Source organism: Syngnathoides biaculeatus, chromosome 20 (assembly GCF_019802595.1).
Source record: "Syngnathoides biaculeatus isolate LvHL_M chromosome 20, ASM1980259v1, whole genome shotgun sequence".
Taxonomy (NCBI): Eukaryota; Metazoa; Chordata; class Actinopteri; order Syngnathiformes; family Syngnathidae; genus Syngnathoides; species Syngnathoides biaculeatus.
The window spans coordinates 2418910-2439707 of NC_084659.1; the positions used below are offsets into that span (position 1 = coordinate 2418910).

General features: G+C 41.6%; 1 protein-coding gene across 4 annotated transcripts in view; it reads right to left on the reverse strand.

Annotated features, from left to right (window-relative positions):
- Positions 1-20798, reverse strand: part of LOC133493633 (gastrula zinc finger protein XlCGF17.1-like) — a 64219-nt gene that overhangs the window by 15695 nt on the left and 27726 nt on the right. Inside the window, exons 1-5 of one of the 4 annotated variants that reach the window (XM_061807240.1) lie at positions 17094-17309; positions 16245-16353; positions 13904-15792; positions 13333-13752; positions 11902-13248 (exon numbers count right to left, since the gene is read on the reverse strand). In XM_061807240.1, coding sequence (XP_061663224.1) covers positions 12205-13248; positions 13333-13458 — 1170 coding nt within the window. In that variant the 5' untranslated portion in view covers positions 13459-13752; positions 13904-15792; positions 16245-16353; positions 17094-17309 and the 3' untranslated portion in view covers positions 11902-12204. Of the gene's footprint in view, positions 1-11901; positions 13249-13332; positions 15793-15821; positions 16354-16748; positions 16985-17093; positions 17310-20798 lie in introns of those variants that run through there. The other 3 variants (XM_061807239.1, XR_009793067.1, XM_061807242.1) reach the window with 3 other exon arrangements.

The following is a 20798-nucleotide window of genomic DNA, read 5'->3' on the forward strand; positions in this document are numbered from 1 at the left end:
TGTGCATTGTAAAAGATAAATATATTTTTTAAACTCTAGGATTGTTTTTGATTAAATATTACTGACATTATTCAACAAAAACATTCAGAATCCATCTAATTTCCAAGCCGCTTATCCTCAAAAGGGGTTCCTTTTTGGAAACTGCCGAAAATTAGCATTTTTTACTGATTGGTCGATTGATTTTCATGTGGTAATTCGCTGATCCAGTTACATCATTGATCGGCTTGGCAAAAGACATTTACTCGTCGTCACTGTCTAGGACAGTGTATCTGAATCCAAAAAATAGTAATTTTAGTAATAATGTTTTTTTTAAGATCGTACACTCCTATTAATTTGGCTTGACACAAACAAGATTTTTGGTCGCGATCACCGAGTTTAAAAAAATGAGAACCAATCTAATCACTGTGAGTCTCTTAAAAAAAAAAACAACTCATTTGATGTTTATACCTGTGTAAGAATTGTTAAAAAATATATATTTATAAAAAATAATGTATGTCTATCTATTTGTGCCAGCGAGGAATAGTGATGGACAGAACAATGTAATGGTCTTCGATGAGATAGCAGTAGGTATAGGTGACTTGCAGGTGACGTCACATCCGTTTTGAATTTTTTCTGGCCGCCATATTGGGAGGTTTCATTTCGCTGGTTAGATTAGATTACATAAAACGCTTTTTGACTTCTGAGACGATGCTGCACACGTGTTGTGTTATTGGCTGCTATAACAAGTTCAGCAAAGAAGGGAACAGTTTTTCCGATTTCCGAAAATAATTACGCACCAAGGACCCCAAACAGAAGAAATGTAGAGCAAACGGCAAGCGAAGTGGCTCAGTAATATCTCACGTGCAGATCTCACTCGTCGCACAAGTTCAAGTCATGTGTGCAGCGATCACTTCATAAGTGGTAAGTTTAAGCCTAGTATTGCACTTTGACCATATCCTCCTCCTGCTATTTTTACATGTGTTGTTTGCTGTGTTTTATATTACAAGACTAACGGTGTTTGACAGGTCTACATGTACATTCAACTCGGCCGCTGATCGAAATCAGCCGCCAGTGACAGGCTTTTCATCTACAGTTTAGGATACAAACGTATGGATGTGTGTTGTGATTTTGGTGTCTGTTTACTGTCTGTAAACGTCAAATTATTTTCAAGAAGGAAATATACCGTATATATGTTAAAAACAAAACAAGTATGCATGTAGCACCTACCACCTACCAGGGCATCATTCACGCTAGCCCTAGTACAACAGTAGCGGCTTTCTATATGTTGACATTTGAGTAAGGCAAATGTGAACAAATAGAAAGCCGCTACTGTTGTATTAGGGCTAGTATTACTATTAGGGCTACATTCAGACATTCACGCTACAATTTGTTAGTATTTAGTAGTTTACACCTTGTACATTTTAATTATTGTCACATTACTTAATGCTCCTTCAAATAAATTTAAAAGATGGTGTAATATTTATTTGTCATAGATCTTTTTCCCTAATCGGTCCGATTTGTCGGACCTGAAAAGGGCATAATGGCGAAGCAGAAACAACAACAACAACAACAGTGAGTTACGCACTCTGTCCCGGGTGATTACAAGTTACTTACTCGGGCAGCAATTAAAACCTTTTCTTCAGACAACGTTTTGCAGAGGACACTGAATCCACCCGCTTACAAAGTAATTGACCCCTCCGTGGATATTGCGCAATCCGCGTCACTGACCAATCAGAGGCCAGAGATCTGCATAGACCAAAGCCCGTTTTTGCTCCCGCCATTTTCTCTGACAACATTGAATGGTCCAGTATAGGTTTAGTTAGCGTTTTATCGTGTATTTGGGTTATTTAGCGAAAAATATGGTTAAGAGGTGTAGTCACGGACTTTGTAATAGTGACGACAGGTATCTTGAAAGGCTAGTTGGTGGAGTTCGATTCGTACCCTTTCCAAAACCGAAGACCCAGTACGAAAAATGCCTTCGATGGATAAAACTTTGTGGAAGACCGCATCATCAACTAAATCCATCTAATATCAACCGGAACACATGTTTGCACGAAGGTATGCCCTATATTTGATTTTCAATACATGTCTCGTATAAATGAATTTGAAGTTCTTCGCTAGCATAACACTGCTGCGTGTGAACAATTGACACACTTATTCTTTGTTGAGCGATATTTAGCGATGATCGGACTGCACAAACGTATTGATTTCTTGGTGGCTTGTGGCCAGAAGCTTAACCAGACTGTGTTTGCACGAAGATATGCCTTAAATTTGATTTTTATTACACGTCTCGTATAAATGAATGAGACGTTCTCTGATAGCATAACATTGCTACGTGTGAACGATTGACACACTTATTCTTTGTTCAGCGATATTTAGTGATGATCGGACTGCACAAACGTATTGATTTCTTGCTGGCTCGCGGCCAGAAGCTTAACCAGACTGTGTTTGCACGAAAATATGCCCTAAATTTGATTTTTAATACACGTCTCGTATAAATGAATGAGACGTTCTCCGCTAGCATAACATTGCTACGTGTGAATGATTGAATGAAATCAGAAGCATGGCGTCTCTCTCTCAGTTAAGAATGTATTGTATTTAGAATCTATAATATATCGTTGATTTGAATGAAATCAGAAGCATGGAGTCTGTCTCAGTTCAGAATGTATTGTATTGTATTTGCCATTTTTACTGTTTGTCTTACGTCAGCGCACGGGGCGTAACGTCACTTCAGGGTCAATTGTAGGCCTTCATCTGTTGGTTAGTAAGGCTGTTGGTTGTAAGCACCAAGTAGTTCACAATGTCGTGGTATTCCACTCTCGGCCAACATTTTTCAGTCGCAAAATCATCCTTCGATAGACTATACGGGTCCAGATCCTCACATAAACTGATTTTCTGCCAGCCGACAGATCCTCGAAATACTTGGAAAACATCATAGAAAGTGCAGATACAATGAACACGATGCTGGTATGTAGACAAACTTCAAGAACTGTTTACAACCTCCCAAAATGGCTGACACACAAAAAATTCTTACCCACAATGCACCTGCTCTGAAGTTGTGCAAGTGACCTATAAACAGCAATTAATGTATCTACCTTTTGTGACATTTTTGTTTTTGGTGTACCTTGAGATTTTTCTAGTGTATAGTATGTGCCTTGGCTCCAAAAAGTTGGAATTCGTTGCTCTGGTCTTATGTGTTCAAGAGAATGGCAGTATGTTTACAAACAACCATCCGCGCTATCATTACCTTGCTTGGCAGTGTAATATTTGGTGGCTTGTGAGCTTGATAAGTACAAGTCTTACAAGAATGTCTGTTCCTGTCCTGAGCATGAGTTACCATTAACGCCACCCCTCACCCCTATTTTCTAAGATAATACAGTCACTGAGATCCAACCTTATTGACCAGATAAAAGCCTACTGATTTAAAAAAAATGGATACAAAGGTATCGGAATAAAATATTTTCTTGCAGTAGTCTCACAGTGCAATCAGGAAAAAGCAAATTTGTCTTGTCTGATCTCACATTACGTGCACTCTCTCAGCCGCCTTGTCTCTCACACCATGTCGATGTTTGTTTTTATAACTTAATTGGGCGTCAGATATTTACTGCATCAAAAGACAAAAAAAACCTAGATAAATACTACTACATAAAAATACCATGCATGATGGTGAGGCGGAGTAAATGTCTTTCTCAGGGCCAATCAATGATGTAATTGAATGTGAATTATGACAAAACCGATCAAGTCATCGTAAAGTCTTGTACAGTGAAGAAAATAGTTATTTGAACGCTCTGCTATATTGCAAGTTCTCCAATTTAGAAATCATGGAGGGGTCTGAATTTTTCATTGTAGGTGCATGTCCACTGTGAGAAATATAATCTAAAAAGAAAAATCCAGAAGTCATAATGTATGATTTTTTTTAACGATTTATTTGTGTGATACAGGTGCAAATAAGTATTTGAACACCTGTCCATCAGCTAGAATTTTGACATTTAAAGACCTGTAAGTCCACCTCTGCTCCATGTATTATCCTGAATCAGATGCACCTGTGGGAGGTCGTTAGTGTATAAAGACACCTGTCCACCCCATACAATCAGTAAGACTCAAACTTGTAACATGCCAAGACCAAAGAGCTGTCCAAAGACAACAGAGACAAAATTGTACAACTCCACATGGCTGGAAAGGGCTACAAAGAAATTGCCGAGCAACCTGGTGAAAAAAGGTCCACTGTTGGAGCAATCATTAGAAAATGGAAGAAGGTAAACATGACGGTCAATCTCAATCGGAGTGGAGCCCCATGACTGTTACTTCGCCCGGCTTGGGTCCTCCTGAGTATGCTACATACTGTCATCCATATTCTCGGGGAGTCAGATGTTATTTAGAAGTGATCCGCATATCATTTAAATATAGCTCGAAATGATAAGGTGGTATTGCCCCGGTCACTTCACTTGATTGTGAGGTGTTCTCTTCTTCAAAAAGAGCTTCAGTGTCAGAAGGGGCGTCAGAAAAATCCAAAACTCTCTGCTCCTCATCTCCTATAGCAAGTGGCACAGTATCTTCTCAATGGCGATTGTCCCAATATCACAGCTGTAAATGACATAGCAGGCAATGTGGCTACCACTGGGATGTCGTGTGAGACTTCCCCAACTTTCCCATGACAACTCTCTAGCCATTTTTTTTTCATATAGACATTGAAGTGAATATTAGTATATGTAGTTTTCATAATATCTATTTCAACGTGTATATAGGCATGTCAGTGGCCCTTTAAAGTGCCACTGACACGTAAAACATAAAATTTTTGTATGTTTTTAACCAAAAATAATCATCCGGAATGGACCCATCTGTTTTTTCACAGCAAGTCAGAATGTTGACATTTCTTGCAGTAGCGGAGTCAAGTGTTTATATTGGTTTATACCTATTGTACCAGTGAAAAATTACATTTTTTTAAATCGTGTTAGCCAAAAAGCCAGCTTGTTGAATTGCTGGATTTTGTTTGAACACTCAGGAGGATGGATTCACTCTTCATACGTTTACAAAAGAAAATAATAGTTGGGGCGGGGACTAATTTGTCTCACAGTTTATAGCATATGTTACATGTGAATTTAGAATAAATCCCCTCGGTCAAATCAGCAAAATATAACAAAGCACTTGTGTTGCTTTTAAGACAATTTAATCACACACAATACAATATAATACAAAACAACAACAAAATAGAAGTACAAAGACAGTTTAGTAGCATGTAACACGGGCTAACTAGCAAAAAAACGTATAGTCACATGAATGTTCTGAATATTGTAATTTATAATGTGTCCTGAAGTATAAAGCGCACCCCCAAAGTTGAAAAAAAAAAAAAAACAGGAAAACCCTTCTACCTATGTACAATGTGCACCAACAATTTGCTTCTACCCATACGCTCAAAATATTGGGAATGATCTGTATTTATATTTTGTTAGGTTTGTGCTTGTATTGTTTTTAAAAAAACTGTCCGTACAACAATCATTAATAATAAACCTTGTGCATGTGCTGCTGTAGCGATAATATGTAACTTGGGACAGGCCACAAGACACGCTTGTCCTGGTCCCTGTAATTGTCAGAACAGAATCCCTCAACCGAATAAAATAAATGCTCAATGATGGGACAACACTTTATTAATACTGTTGATAACACATATTAGTTATTTTTTGCATCAAATATTTGTGCATAGTGTACCTTATCCACTACATTACACATCCTTTGCCAAGCCTTCAAAAGAAGCATCTGACTCATCTCCAATCCGAAAAAGATCCATAGTAGCTACCTTTGGTGCATCACTGTCAAACTCATCATTGATGACTTGGTACAGTTCTGGTGCCTCTTGGATTGCATCATGAACATCCCACCTTGCTCCCCTCGCACGTCATCCTCCGTGCCATCCATAGCGTTTGTGAGAAAAAAAAATTAATCCCAAGAGTTTGGGTTGCGCAGCGTAGCCTCTCACCCTCCATTCAGCTCCAATCTGTAGCATCTTTCACTATGCCATCAGGTGGCTATCAAAACAACGTGAGCTTAACTAAACTCCAAATTGACGATGACCTCGATTGACATTATCTTTGTAATTTTAACCAAGCGTTAGTTAGAGCTAGACAGCAACACTTTTCTGAAATCCTCAGTAAGAACCTCAACAATACTCGTGCTCTATTTGCTGTGGTTGACAAGCTTACACCCCCACAAATCAGATAGATCCAGAACTCATAACAACTGACAAATGCAATGGGTTTGCCTGTTATTTTAGTAAAAAATACAATCCATCAGGTCAAATGTCAGCACAAATCAGCAAAAAGATAGAATGATCTCACATTTGAAGCCACCCAGAAAAATACTCTATTAACTTGTCAGAATTTAATACAGTTGACCCAAAAACTGGAGAGAAAACTCTCCAGCAGTTGAAACCATCAACGAGCTGTCTCGACTCAATACCATCTGACTTTTTCAAAACTATTGTGAAGTCAGTGCTACCTGATTTGCAGCAAATAAATTGCCCACTTCAGTCTGGCGAGTTTCCCAAAGCTCTCAAAGTAGCTGCTGTTAAGCCTCTTCTATAAAAACAGAGCACTGGATGATTCCATGTTAGGAAGCTATAGACCCATCTCAAATCTCCCATTCATAGCCAAGATTCTTGAGAAAGTTATTTTTAACCAACTCAACAATATCTTGAATTTAAATGGACTTTTTGACAAATTTCAATCAGGTTTCCGAACTCATCACAGTACAGAATCTGCCCTTATCAAAGTGCTAAATGATATAAGGTTGGCAATGACCTATGGGGTCCCTCAAGGGTCAGTTCTTGGGCATCTCCTGTTCAGCCTGTATATGCTACTCTTGGGTCAAATTCTTCAAAACTTTAATTTTGACTATCATAGCGATTCAGATGACACACAGTTATATTTAGCAGTGTCTCCAGATGACTACAGTGCAATTGAGGTATCCTGTCACTGTCTAAATCAGATAAATAACTGGATGAGCCAAAATTTTCTTCAACTAAATCACAACAAACAGACAATTGTTTTTGGCAATAAAGAAAAGAGAATTGCTGTTAGTAAACAATTGGACTCTGTATCTTTAAAAACCAAAGACCACATCCGAAAACTTGGTGTTCTGATTGAGTGCGACCTGACTTTCAACAGTCATATCAAATCAATCACAAAAAATGCTTCCTACCATCTGAAAAACATATCTAAACTGAAGTCCTTTATGTGTCAAGCCGACCAGGAAAAGCTAATCCATGCCTTTATCTCAAGTAGACTTGACTACTGTAATGATCTTCTGACTGGACTCCCAAAAAAAGAGTATTAAACAGCTGCAGCTCATTCAAAATGCTGCAGCTCCCGTTCTGACCAAAACAAAGCAGTCAGAGCATTTAAATCCAATTCTAAAGTCCTTGCACTGGCTTTTAGTCAGCTTTAGAATAGATTTTAAAGTTCTGCTACTGGTCTATAAATCACTAAATGATTTAGGTCCTGAATACATGAAAGAAATGCTTACGGATTACTACAAACCCTGTAGAGCTCTGAGATCGACTGACTCAGGTCAAATAGTGGAGCACAGACTCCAAAGCAAACATGGTGAAGCAGCATTTAGCTATTATGCTGCACACAAATAGAATAAGTTGTCAACAGAGGTGAGGTCAGCCCTAACTGTGAAAGTTTTTAAATCCAGGTTGAAAACTCTTCTTTTTTCTCATGCTTTTTAGAATACATCCACTTTTTGATCTTATTACTTGCACTGTATCCAATTTTAATTGCCTTTTTTTAATATTGTTTGTCATTTTTATTGTTTTTATCCCATTTTAAATGTTTTATCTCTTTGTTTTCAAATGCCTTTAATCATGTAAAGCACATTGAGTTACCTCGTGTATGAAATGCGCTATATAAATAATTTTGCCTTGCTTTGCTTAAACTACATAGAAACGAGCGTAATTGGCACATTTTTTAAAAAAAGCGACCATTTCATTTGCGTGCGCTCTCCCGTGTTTTTTTTTTGTTTATGTGCCCATGACACTCGTATGACATAGTTTGAGCTCACGTTGATTTGATACCCGCCTCAAGCCATTGAGGCAAGCTATCGTTGTTTCGGACTGCTGCGCTACTTCTGGGTTGGCAGTGTCGTCGGCACAATTGACACATTTCTTTTAAAAGCAGCTGCACAACTAGTCATTGTAGTTGACATTTTTTGTCTTAGTTCAAGTTAAAACAAACATACACGGAGTCGATTCTGATCTTTGGTGCAGTTGCAACAAACATGCTACACTAACGATCGTAAAATGCAAGCTCGCCAAGGAGGTCTGAGAGCTCAGGTTGGCGCCGCACATTACTCTAATATATATAAATGTGTAACGTAAGACATCGAATATTATATCAAAATGTTACAGTATGTATACATTCTTTACCACTCTATGCACCTGTATACGACTATACAATGTGATTGTATTTTTTATTTTTCCCTTTTTTTTTTTTTTTTTGTCGAAGGGTTAGTTAATCGAACAATTATGGGCCAAATACCCTCATCCTCCTCGTCTGCCCACTCGTCTGTATCTGCATTAGAGTCTGGTGTCAGTGGTGAAGTGATCCGGATATCAGCTAAATATGGCTTGATCGGTTCACTCGCTTCTGAGATGTTTTCTTCCTTAAAGAGAGCTTCAGTCTCAGAAGAGCAGTCAGAAAAATCCAAAAATCGCTCTCGTTCATCTGCCATTGCATACGGCACAGCTTGTTATCAATCCCAGGGATCCACTGTGATGTGTGGACATGACATCACAGACAAATATGGCCACCACTGGGATGTGGATTGTGTTGAGTGGGACTTTGCACTTGTATAAAATGCTCCCAGCTCACTTTTTCCTACTGCTATTATCAAAGTGACTAATATTATTTGTAATTTTGAAAACAATACCTATTTTAAAATGTGATTTTTGGTGTCAGTGGGACTTTAACTTACATTGCTGTGTATACACAATCTGTATTGAGGACTGGCGTTGAGGAAATGGAATATAAAAAACTGAGTTCCTCCCTTTGATAACAATAAGCATGAGTAATCTGCTTTAAAAGGACTGCCAATGCCAAAGAAATACTCAATGGACTGCAAGCTTTATCTTCACCATCACATTGTGATAAAGAATTTATTACAATGTTAGTTATCATGATAAAAGTATATCATTACTACTATAGTTGCTGTAAGGATTGTTTTATCATGCGTTTGTTTCTGTTAGTCTTAGTCTGAATTGTTCTCTTTGTGAGCTGCGTGCGTGTCTTGAAGTGTGACCCAGTGATACCTGGGAGGCGATGCCCCCCCTGCCGACCTCAAGATGATGCCCCTGAACACTGGGAAGCGATGTCTCCATCCTGGCCTCAGCATGTTTCCTTTCTGATCTTAAGGAGATACTCCTCAACACTGGGAGGAGATAACACCCTTCTACTGCAGGAGGATACCCCCAAATGCCATAAACATGTCTTTAAACAATGCCTTGTGGGTTTATCAGGACACCCTTGCAGCCTTGAAGAAACATGTACCTTAGTGTTTGTGTGCTGTTGGTATAGCCATCTGTGTCAGCATTTTCACTGTGTAACCATGTAACCCTTTGACCTGAGAATGCAATAAAAAAGAGCAGACAGTGACTACCACTTTGGCAGTCTGAGGTAGCGCACTCTCACAGTGTGTCCTCCGTCTGTCCATCGCGAGAAAGACAATCTTGGATGGTTTGAGTTCACTCTCTACAGTCCTCAGGCTTGTCTTAGCCGTTTTTCTAGGAACATCTCTGACAAATACCATCTGAAAAGATCGAAGGATTTCGGAAATTAAACGGGATGGATGGTGCCCAACGACAAACACACACCTGTGTAGCAGTCACTTCATTTCAGGTAGGAATTATTCTTCTCAATCTCAAATTATCAAGAATTATTTAGAATGCCAAATTGACTCATTTGAGAACAATGCGGTTTTTTTTTTTTAAACATAAACTGTCACAGAGATATATATACAGAGGAGAGGACTTCCTGTCCTACATTTTATTCCCCACAAATGGGCTATGCATGATTATATTTCAAAAACAGCAACATCAATCTATGACTACTTTTTGGTTTGTTACAGACGTAATAAAGTCTGATCTTCAAAAACTCCAGTTCGATTTGTTGTTGTCAGTTTTAAAAAATTATGAGTCCTTCGATGTCGGGAATAACTTAGTCCAAAATCATTGTTAGATTTCATGCAAGTTATGGATTACAAGATGTTGTATTGCAAGTTGCAACTTACTGTACATTTGCCATCACAAAATGAGACTTATTTCGTTCAATTCTACAGGACATGTCATCTTTAACCCATCCAGCAACATTTATTTAAATATTGGTATTTGTATGGAAAAACTCTGAGTGGGTCCATCACTAAGTGGGATTTATTCCTGATTGAGAACAGATCCAGCAATGAAGTATTTGTATGCGTCCAGCGTTTAATACGCTTTCAAACTCTTCTGTGTAAAATCTCGACGACTTACTCACCAGATACACGTGTAGATCCAGTTGTCCAAGACAGGGAAGCGAATTAACAGTCAAATTTCTTATCCGTGACAACACTGACTTTGGCATTAAATATGGGTCCTCTATGCTGAGTGTCTCTTTTCCACGTACCTTCGCTGAATATCACCTTCTAAATGTTTCACTGTATAGAACAAAACTCTGGGTGTTGTGCTATCAGACATATTTTTGTTTCGTCTCAATGGAATTAACTTTCAACAATGCTTGGTTTGACTGGCACTAAGGCACCCTCAATTTTATGACGTAGGCGCACGATCTCTATACAACAGGCATGTGATTTGACTGAATGAAAATAGCCTGGGGTCTGGGGGCTGCAAGCATGATCAAAGGATGATCACCAATTTTAATGTGCAAGTTGTATTATAAAAGAAATATATCTAGTACATCTATAAATAAATGCTATTCTGTTTTCAAAATGTACACAATATGATCGTTCATTGTTTAGGTGCATACCTTTACCCCAAAAACAAATTCAACTAATTAAACTGAAACTAAATTGAGTTCAGATTTGCGTAATGGCATGCAAACGTGCTTTCATAACGTTTATATCGTATCCATTCAAAAACGTTTTAATTTCTTGTTATTGTAAATGATTGAAACTTGTGAATTTGACAATTATTAACATCATGTTTCGTTATCAGTAAATAATAGACATTTTTCAAGCAATTGCTTCTGAACTCTCACATCGTGTCTGAGCAAACACACTAAGGCCGTGACCACTCACTTTGACCACTGTGAGCAACATCAGACGTATATACCGTGGTCAGATCAGTGTCATCCATTTGAAGCTAAATGGCTCATTCAAAGATTCAGATGACAGCATTTAGATTCGACTCAGAATACTTTTAAGAACAATTTTGTGTTTTTGCAAACCTATAAAATGATCGAAATGAGGAAAATGTCAACAACAACAAAAAAATACATTGCTAACACAACCAAGCCAACTCTGAACCAAAAATTTGAAAGGTCGCTTCCAACTTTGTTTCATTTTTTTTTTCCAACCCACAATGATATCTGTTTGTTTTTCTTGGTGTAAAACTGAATTATTGCTTGCAGAATATCTTTGGCAATGCATGTTGAAAGCTGAATGATGCTCCCAAACAGTTTTAAGGTTGATGTTATGTTGCCTCCTATATTTAAAATTCAGCATTAGCTTTTTGTGCACTGTATTGTCTGTGATTTCATCCTCAATCAGGCTGTGCCAAGGTGGAATTTTAACATTATACACCATCTCATCCTGTACTTTCTACTTTGGCTTTTTTGACATTTTTTTAACTCAAAAAAAAAAAAAAAGAGAAAATCTCTGTCACGTCCTATCGGAACGAGAGTAGGACCCAAATGCAGGACTCGGAAGATGCAAGGTAGTTCAAGGAGAAACGTTTATTATATGCAGAGGTAGGGAATCGAGCAGGCAGTCCATTGCAGCTGCGGTAGTTGGGACGTCGGGCGAAGAGAGCAGGTGAGCGGACAGGCAGGAGTCGGTACACAGGAGAACAATCAAAGCAGGCATAAGTAACGAAGGAGTCAGGCTTACAAAGTTGGTCAGAGAACAGGCGAAGGTCGGTACACACAGGTTCGATCAGGGATACCGGAGCACACGAACGGGACATGAAGATCAACTAACTGGCGGGGACCAATCGTCATCGGGGTGATATAAATACACAGACTAATCAGGCCGCATGAGAGCGCCCCAATCAGCGCACCCGCGCAGGCACCCGCACAGCTCGTGCGGCAGGATCATGACAGTACCCCCCCTCAAAGGCACGGCTCCCGAACCCCAGTCTGGTGGCCATCCAGGCCACCAAACGCAAGGCGTCCGGGTGGACAGGTCAGGAGGACGACCCGGACGCCAAGCACCAGGGTCCCCACGGAGTGATTCGGGCGGACGACCTCTGTGAGGAACCAAACGACGAAGCAGGAACCAGGCCGAGGCAGGCAACTGCTCTGGACGAGAACCTCCCACGCCGTGGTTGCGAGACGACCAGGGTCTGGTCGCCACCGAGGCTTGGTCAGGAGGCACCCGTTGATTGGTCACCAACGAGGTCAGGTCCGGAAGGGGCTGGGCGCCCTCAGGAGCGAAGAGGATGATGGAGCGCAGGACCAGAGCCATGACCGCCACCATCACAGCCATCCCGAAGTCTCTCCAGCTCCAGGGTGGCTCCACAGAACTCACCAGCTCCTCCTGGACAGGAACGTGAGAAGGCGGCGACACCATCGCCACCTCCTGGACAGGAACGTGACAAGGCGCCGACACCATCGCCATCGCCACCTCCTGGACAGCAACGTGAGAAGGCGGCGACCCCATCACCATCGCCACCTCCTGGACAGCAACGTGAGAAGGAGGAGGCAGCATCAGGTCGGTCCCCACTGCCACGTGAACTTGCAGTGCATTAGTTGAAACAGCAATGTGGGCGTGGCGCGGTGGCGAATCCGTTTCCAGGGCAACGTGAACGAGCGTCGGCAGAGAGTCAGTCGAAACTGACACATGGGCATGTCTCGGGAGCGGGTCAGTTCCAACTGCCGCGTGAGCTCTGCTCGGAACAGCCAAAACCTCGTGGGAATGGCGAGGAGGCGGGTCAGTTTCCACAGCTACGTGCGCTTGGCAAGGTGGCGAGTCCGTTCCCACTGCGACGTGCACTTGGCGAGGTGGCAAGTCCGTTCCCACTACGATGTGCACTTGGCGAGGGGGCGGGTCGGTTTCCACGACAACCTGAACGAGAGTAGGCAGAGAGTCAGTCGAAACTCACACGTGGGTGTGTCTCGGAAGCGGGTCAGTTCCAACTGCCACGTGAACCTGTATCAGCAGCGAGTCCGTCGCCGTTGCGACGTCAGCGTTGCTCGGCTGGTTCGCCAATCCTTGCCGGACCTGGGACGTTAGAGCCGCCAATTCCGCGCTCTGCCGCTCTATCTCCGCCCGCATTTCGCGGCGGAACGCCTTGTGATTTGGCGACTCCTCCTCCCTCTGGGGTGGAAGCTTCGCCACCAGCGGCGGGTCTGCCGGTTTCACGTTGCCGGCGAGGATTGGGAGGAAGATGTCTTAGTTGCCGCGCAGCGGGAGGCACCGGGGATTGCCCGGCCGGGGCGTCTCCTCTGGCCGCCACGCAGAGGTCCCAGGTAGATGGCCAAGCGGGTTCCCTCATACGGAATGGTGTACTTAAACCTACTGGGTGAGGACGCTCGGGTACTGGAAAGGCGGGGAGGTGAAACAAACTGACTGGGATGAAAGATCGGACGAGCAGATTCATAATCAGAATAATCGGAGTCGTACTCCGGCAGCTGGTCATACAAATCACGGTCCTCCTCATATTCCGAAAAGTAAAGAGTCCAGAAGAATATGAGGAGTCATGTTCGGGACGTATTCATACCTCGCTGGCGGAGCGTAATATAAGGAAGCGGAGGACATCATGGAGCCTACCCGGATCGGACAGGCTTGGTCCTCCGGCAGACGGTCTACCTTGCGTCGGTCCCGGTGACGCCGGGTCTTCCCTGCTGGGTCCTGTGTTGGACAGTTCGTTCTGTCACGTCCCGTCAGAACGAGAGTAGGACCCAAATGCAGGACTCGGAAGATGCAAGGTAGTTCAAGGAGAAACGTTTATTATATGCAGAGGTCGGGGATCGAGCAGGCAGTCCGGTGCAGCAGCGGTAGTTGGGACGTCGGGCGAAGACAGCAGGTGAGCGGACAGGCAGGAGTCGGAACACAGGAGAACAATCAAAGCAGGCAGAAGTAACGAAGGAGTCAGGCTTACAAGGTTGGTCGGAGAACAGGCGAAGGTCGGTACACACAGGTTCGATCAGGGATACCGGAGCACACGAACGGGACATGAAGATCAACGAACTGGCGGGGACCAATCGTCATTGGGGTGATATAAATACACAGACTAATCAGCCCGCATGAGACGCAGGTGTGCGGCCCAATCAGCGCACCCGCGCAGGCACCCGCACAGCTCGTGCTGGAGCGGCGGGATCACGACAATCTCGTCCAGTTTCACCACTTTTTTTTTTATTATTCACATACTTTGACACTCATCGCATCTTAAAGAAACATTTCTTATTTTTCTTTTGCCATTATTATCGAGACTAAAAATAAGCAGCATGCCTAGCTCGTCTTTACTCTACATTGCCCAGACTGTGTTGCGAACTCAAGCACTGGAGGTGGACGGTGTTTGTAATTATGAGTGTACACCTTTACCTTACTTGACTGCCACAAAAAGTGTCATTTTTATCTTGACTTTGATCATTTGTGGCTCAAATTAATTTGACTTAGCTCTTAGCTAATGTCGCGTGCATGCTTGCTAGTTAGCCGCCTGGGCCTCATTACAAATACATAGGATTATTGTAGTTTACATTGAAGCTCTCTTGCTCGCATTCTAGCTCATGGTCCTGTTTTTATAACAGTTGACAATAATATAATTGAATCCTGTGTTTTCACCACGAGGAAAGGATATGTATTTCAAGATAGATGTGCCATTTACTAAGATTGAGAATGGCTTCATAGGAACAATAGCTTATTGTTAGCCTTATCATACAGATCAGCTCATTCCTTATTCACTAAAAATAAGGAATTGATAATCGGCATTCAGTAGATATGTAATCTTTCAAAACATTTTTATTTTCTCATCACTGATTCTGGTGAATCACTCTTACAAATATCTGAGGTATTGTAGCCTCTGTGATGAATAGCCATCTTTTTGATCATTCTACTTAGTAGAATTAGACAATAACTTCAGATATTATCATTCTGGAGATCTACAATAAAAATCATTGAAAAACTTTGTGTTTTTTCCCTCTGTTATTTTGACATATGATTTTTTTATGTTATAAGGATGTTTTGCTTTCAATAAGGATTTTTTTGGTAGTCTATACAGGTTGGCGCTCTGAAAAGTTGACAGGTATGAATAATCCAGCTACCAAATGTCTCATTTGTGTGTGACTAACAAAGTTTGATGAATGATGTTTTGGTATGGTAGTGATGAATTGCAGAGCCTTTAATGCAGCCTTCCCAATTTGGAATGGAGTAGATCCGCAGTGGGCAGCATGGTGGACGACCTCTTAGCAGATCCGATGTGGAATTTGCATGTTCTCTTTGTTCTTTGGTGGCTTTTTACAGGCACTCAGGTTTCCTCCCACATCCCAAAAACACAAAGGTTGATTGGTTTTTTTATTTTAGACCTGTGATGGCAACCATTTCAGGGTGTAACCCGCCTCTCACCCAAAGATAGCTGCGATGGGCTCGGGCTCCAGCACTCCCGTGACCCTTGTGAGGATAATCGGGTCAGAAAATGGATGGGTGGATAAAAAACTATTTCCCACAATTTCTCATTTTATTAATGGGGTTCAAAGAAACTGAGGTACAATAAAACATCACTCGGTGAGGAAATCCTATATGTATCATTTTATAATCTATAAGAGCACTGGTTTGATAAACCAGGGGTTGTGGGTTCGTATCCCACTGGGGCCTCCACTCCCTGAGAAGGGTTGCGTCAGGAAGGGCATCCGGCGTAAAAATTGTGCCAAACATATGTGCGTTCATCTGAGATGACACGCTGTGGCGACCCCGAAAGGGACAAGCCGAAAGTTATGGATGGATGGAATCTCTAAATTTATCATCAAATAACCTTAAATTAAATTCTTGATTAAAATTAATAAAAAACAGCAATATCCTTACATTTATAATGCATGCGAGAAGTGAAAAAGAAGTGAACCAACTTGCTCTTCGTAGCACAATTCGAGGCTGCAGATTGAACTCAACGTCCAAGAGTTGACGTTGTGGCTTCTTCTCTTCTTCTTGGCCCCTAAACTCCTTCTCGTACTCTTCCTGCACACATTTTCACATGACGTTCACTTTGGGGGGATGAGAAAAGCAAATGCAAACCCAACATGTGAAACAATTAAAGATGAAGACCGAAACGTGAGACACAAACTTCGAAAAAAGGATTCAGAATCTTGAATAAATTCAAGACCATTATGAGCCGCGTATCCACACAAGGAGGAGAACCCGAACTGTTTACCAGACAATCGCAGTGCACATACAAAATCAAGAAGCATTCACACTCACATACATAACAATTCAGAAAACAATTGTTCTTGTACTTGTACTTCAGAAATTCAGACAAACTACGCTAATAGAATGGAGCAGTTGGTGTTTTTTCCTCTCCGAAATACATTTCAGTATTATATTCGATTTTGGTGGCGAAAAGAAGAAGACTTTACCTAAATAATGAGCACTGCTTAGCGAAGTGTTGATCACAAACGTCTCACTTTCTTCGCAATATAAGATAAACTAAAATAAGCCAGACCACTAAGATGCAACGTGGACGAGAGGACTCCAACCGGACACGAAGACAGCACGAGTGAGGTTTTAGTCCACTAAAGCACTTAAAAGGGTGTCTGATGTCGATGATTCACATTTGGTCCAAATTCGGGAAGATTTACTTAAGGATGATCGTCTCACCTCCCGCAAAGAGAGAAGTGAAAGGAGATAACCCACGATGATTTACGGCAAAACTATTTAAAGGGACAAGCTCCATTAAGAGAAGAACAAAACTGTCAACTCACAGCATTGTCAATGTTGAACAGCACTTGACGAAACAGGCTCAAGCTTTTACGCAGCCTGACCGGGATAGGAACCCTAACCACTAGACCACCAGGGACTATTGCTCACTATCCTAAAACGGGTCGGTGTGGCTCAGCATCCGTTCGTGCTGCAGCGTACAAGCTTGAGACAGTTAACTTTCATGGCAGCTTTGACAAAGATGTGATTGCATCCTGGTTTGTACCCTGCGTTGTTTCCGCAGAAACCCTCGTTCAAGTCTGGGTTACGGCAGGGATAAAGTGGTGTGTCGTATACAATGACGTAGAATTTAAAAAAAAAACTGGGCTGTGCACTCTGCAGCCATCATTGGTTCCGTCATGGTCAACAAGGTCTGACTTCCGGTCAGGGCAAAAAAAGCATTGTAAACATACATTGTTATGGAAAACAATGCGATAAATATATAATAATTAATTATGAAGGGTTAAGCTGAGACACACTAACGGGTGAAAAATTACATCTTTGCGACCGCCTCCACGGTTTTGACAACAAAATTGACACCCAAAAAATAAATTTGATGTTATTACGTTTCAAAATGTACAATTGTAAATCTGTCAAAGGACGTCAATTTCACATGAAAATAGTATCCAGAGCAACGTTTTACCCTGACCGATGTGTAAGTGACGTATTGGAATTGATATATATATATTTTTGCCTTGGTAGCAATAACGTTCATCCTCCAATATGAGGAACACATGTCTCTCCTTTTAATGCCAGACATACGTAGATATTCATGCATAGAATTTTTCTATATTATTTTTGTGATGGGGTGACATGGTAGTTCAATCCGGGCCCGCCTGTGTGGAGTTTTCATGTTGTCCCTGTGCCTATGTGTTTTTTCTCCAGGTAGGCCCATTTCCCCCCTCATTCTAATTACATGCCACATTAATTGGACACTTTCGATTGCTCCTCGGTGTGATCGTGAGTGCGACTGTTGTCTGTCTCTATGTGCCCTGCGATTGGCTGGCAACCAGTTCAGGGTGTTCCTGCCTCCTGCCCGTTGACAGCTGGGATAGGCTCCAACACTCCCGCAACCCTTGTAAGGATCAGCAGCTCAGATAATGGATGGATGGATTTCTGTGACATGATGGTGTTATTAAGAAATGGATTCGGTCTTTTTCACAGCCAGCCACCTTGTCAGATTGAACGCTTGTGTCCCACTTCCAGATTAGCATTTGTCTAGAAAAAGAGGCACCACGTTCATTTTTTTAGATGGTTTATATGAAGGAAAAACTTTTAATTATTCTCAAAAATCACAAGGTTGCTACACGTTTCGTTCGGTTCAGAGAAAGCCACGCTCCAACTGATGCTTGATTTATTGTGGTACCGAAGATTTTATATTGGATTTTATATTGAAAAGGAGCAGCTGGCTTGATTTCAGTAGGCTGGAGTTGGTGGTCTGTCGCTTTAAATTTTACTGGCGCAGGGGATTTTGGGTAATATCTATTTCTTTTTGCTTCTTCTATGTCTTCTCGCCTTGCGATTCGATTGGCTTAAGTAAATCTGGGATCGAATGTTGTGAATCCTTGATGCGGGATGCCTTTGATCGCTTTAATGGACTAAAAAAATGGTTCAAATCCCTGCCCCGCCAATATAGATTTTGCATGTTCTCCATTTGTCCGGTGTGGGTTTCCTCCTAAAAACTAGGTTTAACACGATCAGAATTTTTGGTGGCGATCAGCGAGTTAAAAAAAAAACAACAACGATGCAATCACAAGATATAACAATGACTATATTTAAATATATGTTCATTTACTACATACACGTAAATGTAATTGCTTGCAATATATATTTACAATAAATAATGCATATTTGTTCAGCTATTTATGCAATCCATTTATCTTATCTATTTATCACAAACTGTCTTTCCTCGAGTAAAAGAAAATGATGTCCTTATTTCTATCTTTTCTGGTTGTTCTCCATGGCCACGCATCCGAACTGCCACGGAAGCACAGAGTTAAGTCGGGCCTTTGACAGCAGCCTTGGTGGGCGACACCGTGGCCGTGTGTTGGTGCAGACATCTAGCGAGGAATAACACTTGTTATTTTATCTTTTCAACAGAGGAAGAAACACGGTCCTGCCTTCAGTCACCATGGATTGGAAGAGGAAAAAATAATCTTATCGACACACAAATATTTACACTGAACAGTGCAGTGACGTATGAGATCATTTGTCAACACCATGCCACTTCTTTGTGTGCTCTACTGCACTTTTTTGCACCCTGATTATGTTGGCTTTAAGCCTTGTTTTTCATGCCACTTGTGGCCAGATCACTGTGTGTACAGGGAGTCCTTGGTCTACAATCCGTTCCTAAACTTGCGAAATAACCCGAATTTTGGCATGGAATTGGTTCCAGTACTCGCACGACCCTCGTGACGATAAGTGTCTCAAAAAATGGGTGGATGTTGGTGCTTCGTATAAAAAAAAAAACCCCAACACATTACATTAAAATAAAAACATATGCTATACTACCATTGCTGCAAGAGGTGGATAATGAAGAATGAGGGGAGGCTGTGCTTAGCTACTGCTAAAGAAGCATGAACCAGTAGCCGTTGCTCGTGGTCAATTCCTCCTTTGCGTCCTTCCCCTTTCTGCTCTTTCAAAGTTGGGAAAATTTGCTGTGCCTTTTCCCTTAGAGGTAGAATGTCATCCCTATAATCATTCTAAAATAGATATTGAAATGAAAAATTCATATAAGATTATTCACTTCAATGTCTACACAGAAAAATAACTATGAACGGAGGGCACGACATCCATGTGCAAAGTTGCGGAAGTGTCATTCGACGACATCCAAGTGGTCACCATATTGGCTGCATCCCGTCTGTGATGTCACCCCGGACATTCGGCATTGAAAAAATGCGGTGGACCCTAGTATGGGAGACGAACACGCCCCTTCTGACACGTAAGCTCTTTTCAAAAAAGAGAACATCACACAATCGAGTGAAGTTACCGGGGCAATATTACCCTATTGTTTTGAGCCATATTTAGATGATACGCGATCACGGCCAAACCGCCTCCCCGTCTGATCAACTTCCATGGCGGAGATGAGCCATCACTGTCTGAACAACGCTGCCGATAATACCGCACTCAGGTGCGGGCGACGACACCGTAAAGCGCCCCGGCTTGGCGGTATTGTTCATCGCGGACGGCAGCGGCTATGAACAATGCCATAAAGCGGCACAGCTCGGCGCCATGATAAGCCACCTCGGCGCTGAAAATAAGCCAGGGTGGCGATAATTTATTATCGGCATTACTGGGGCCGAGCAGGGTTATCCATTAGGCCGAATGTGCCAAATGATTGCACTATTTGTCACTTGAAACTGCATGCATTTGTTGACATCTTGGCATTCTTTGCACAATGCTCATTGCGAGACAAATTTTGTTTAAGTCATTTCAAAGTTCTTTTTGTTCAATTGTCCAAAAAAAATATTTAAGCGGCATAACCAGATTACTGGCAAACGTTTATTGGTCAGTGGCTATTTTCTTTTTTTTGCTCATTGTTTCAAAGGTACTCTTGTCAATTGACTGTTTTTGTATTTGAGTGGCTGCAACTACCAGAAACAAATTTCTTGTGTATTCTGGACGTTCTAAAGATGATTCTGATTCAAATTGTGGACAAAAGAACACACATTTTTTTGGTGGGAGTGGTGGGAACGAAGTTATTTGTTGTG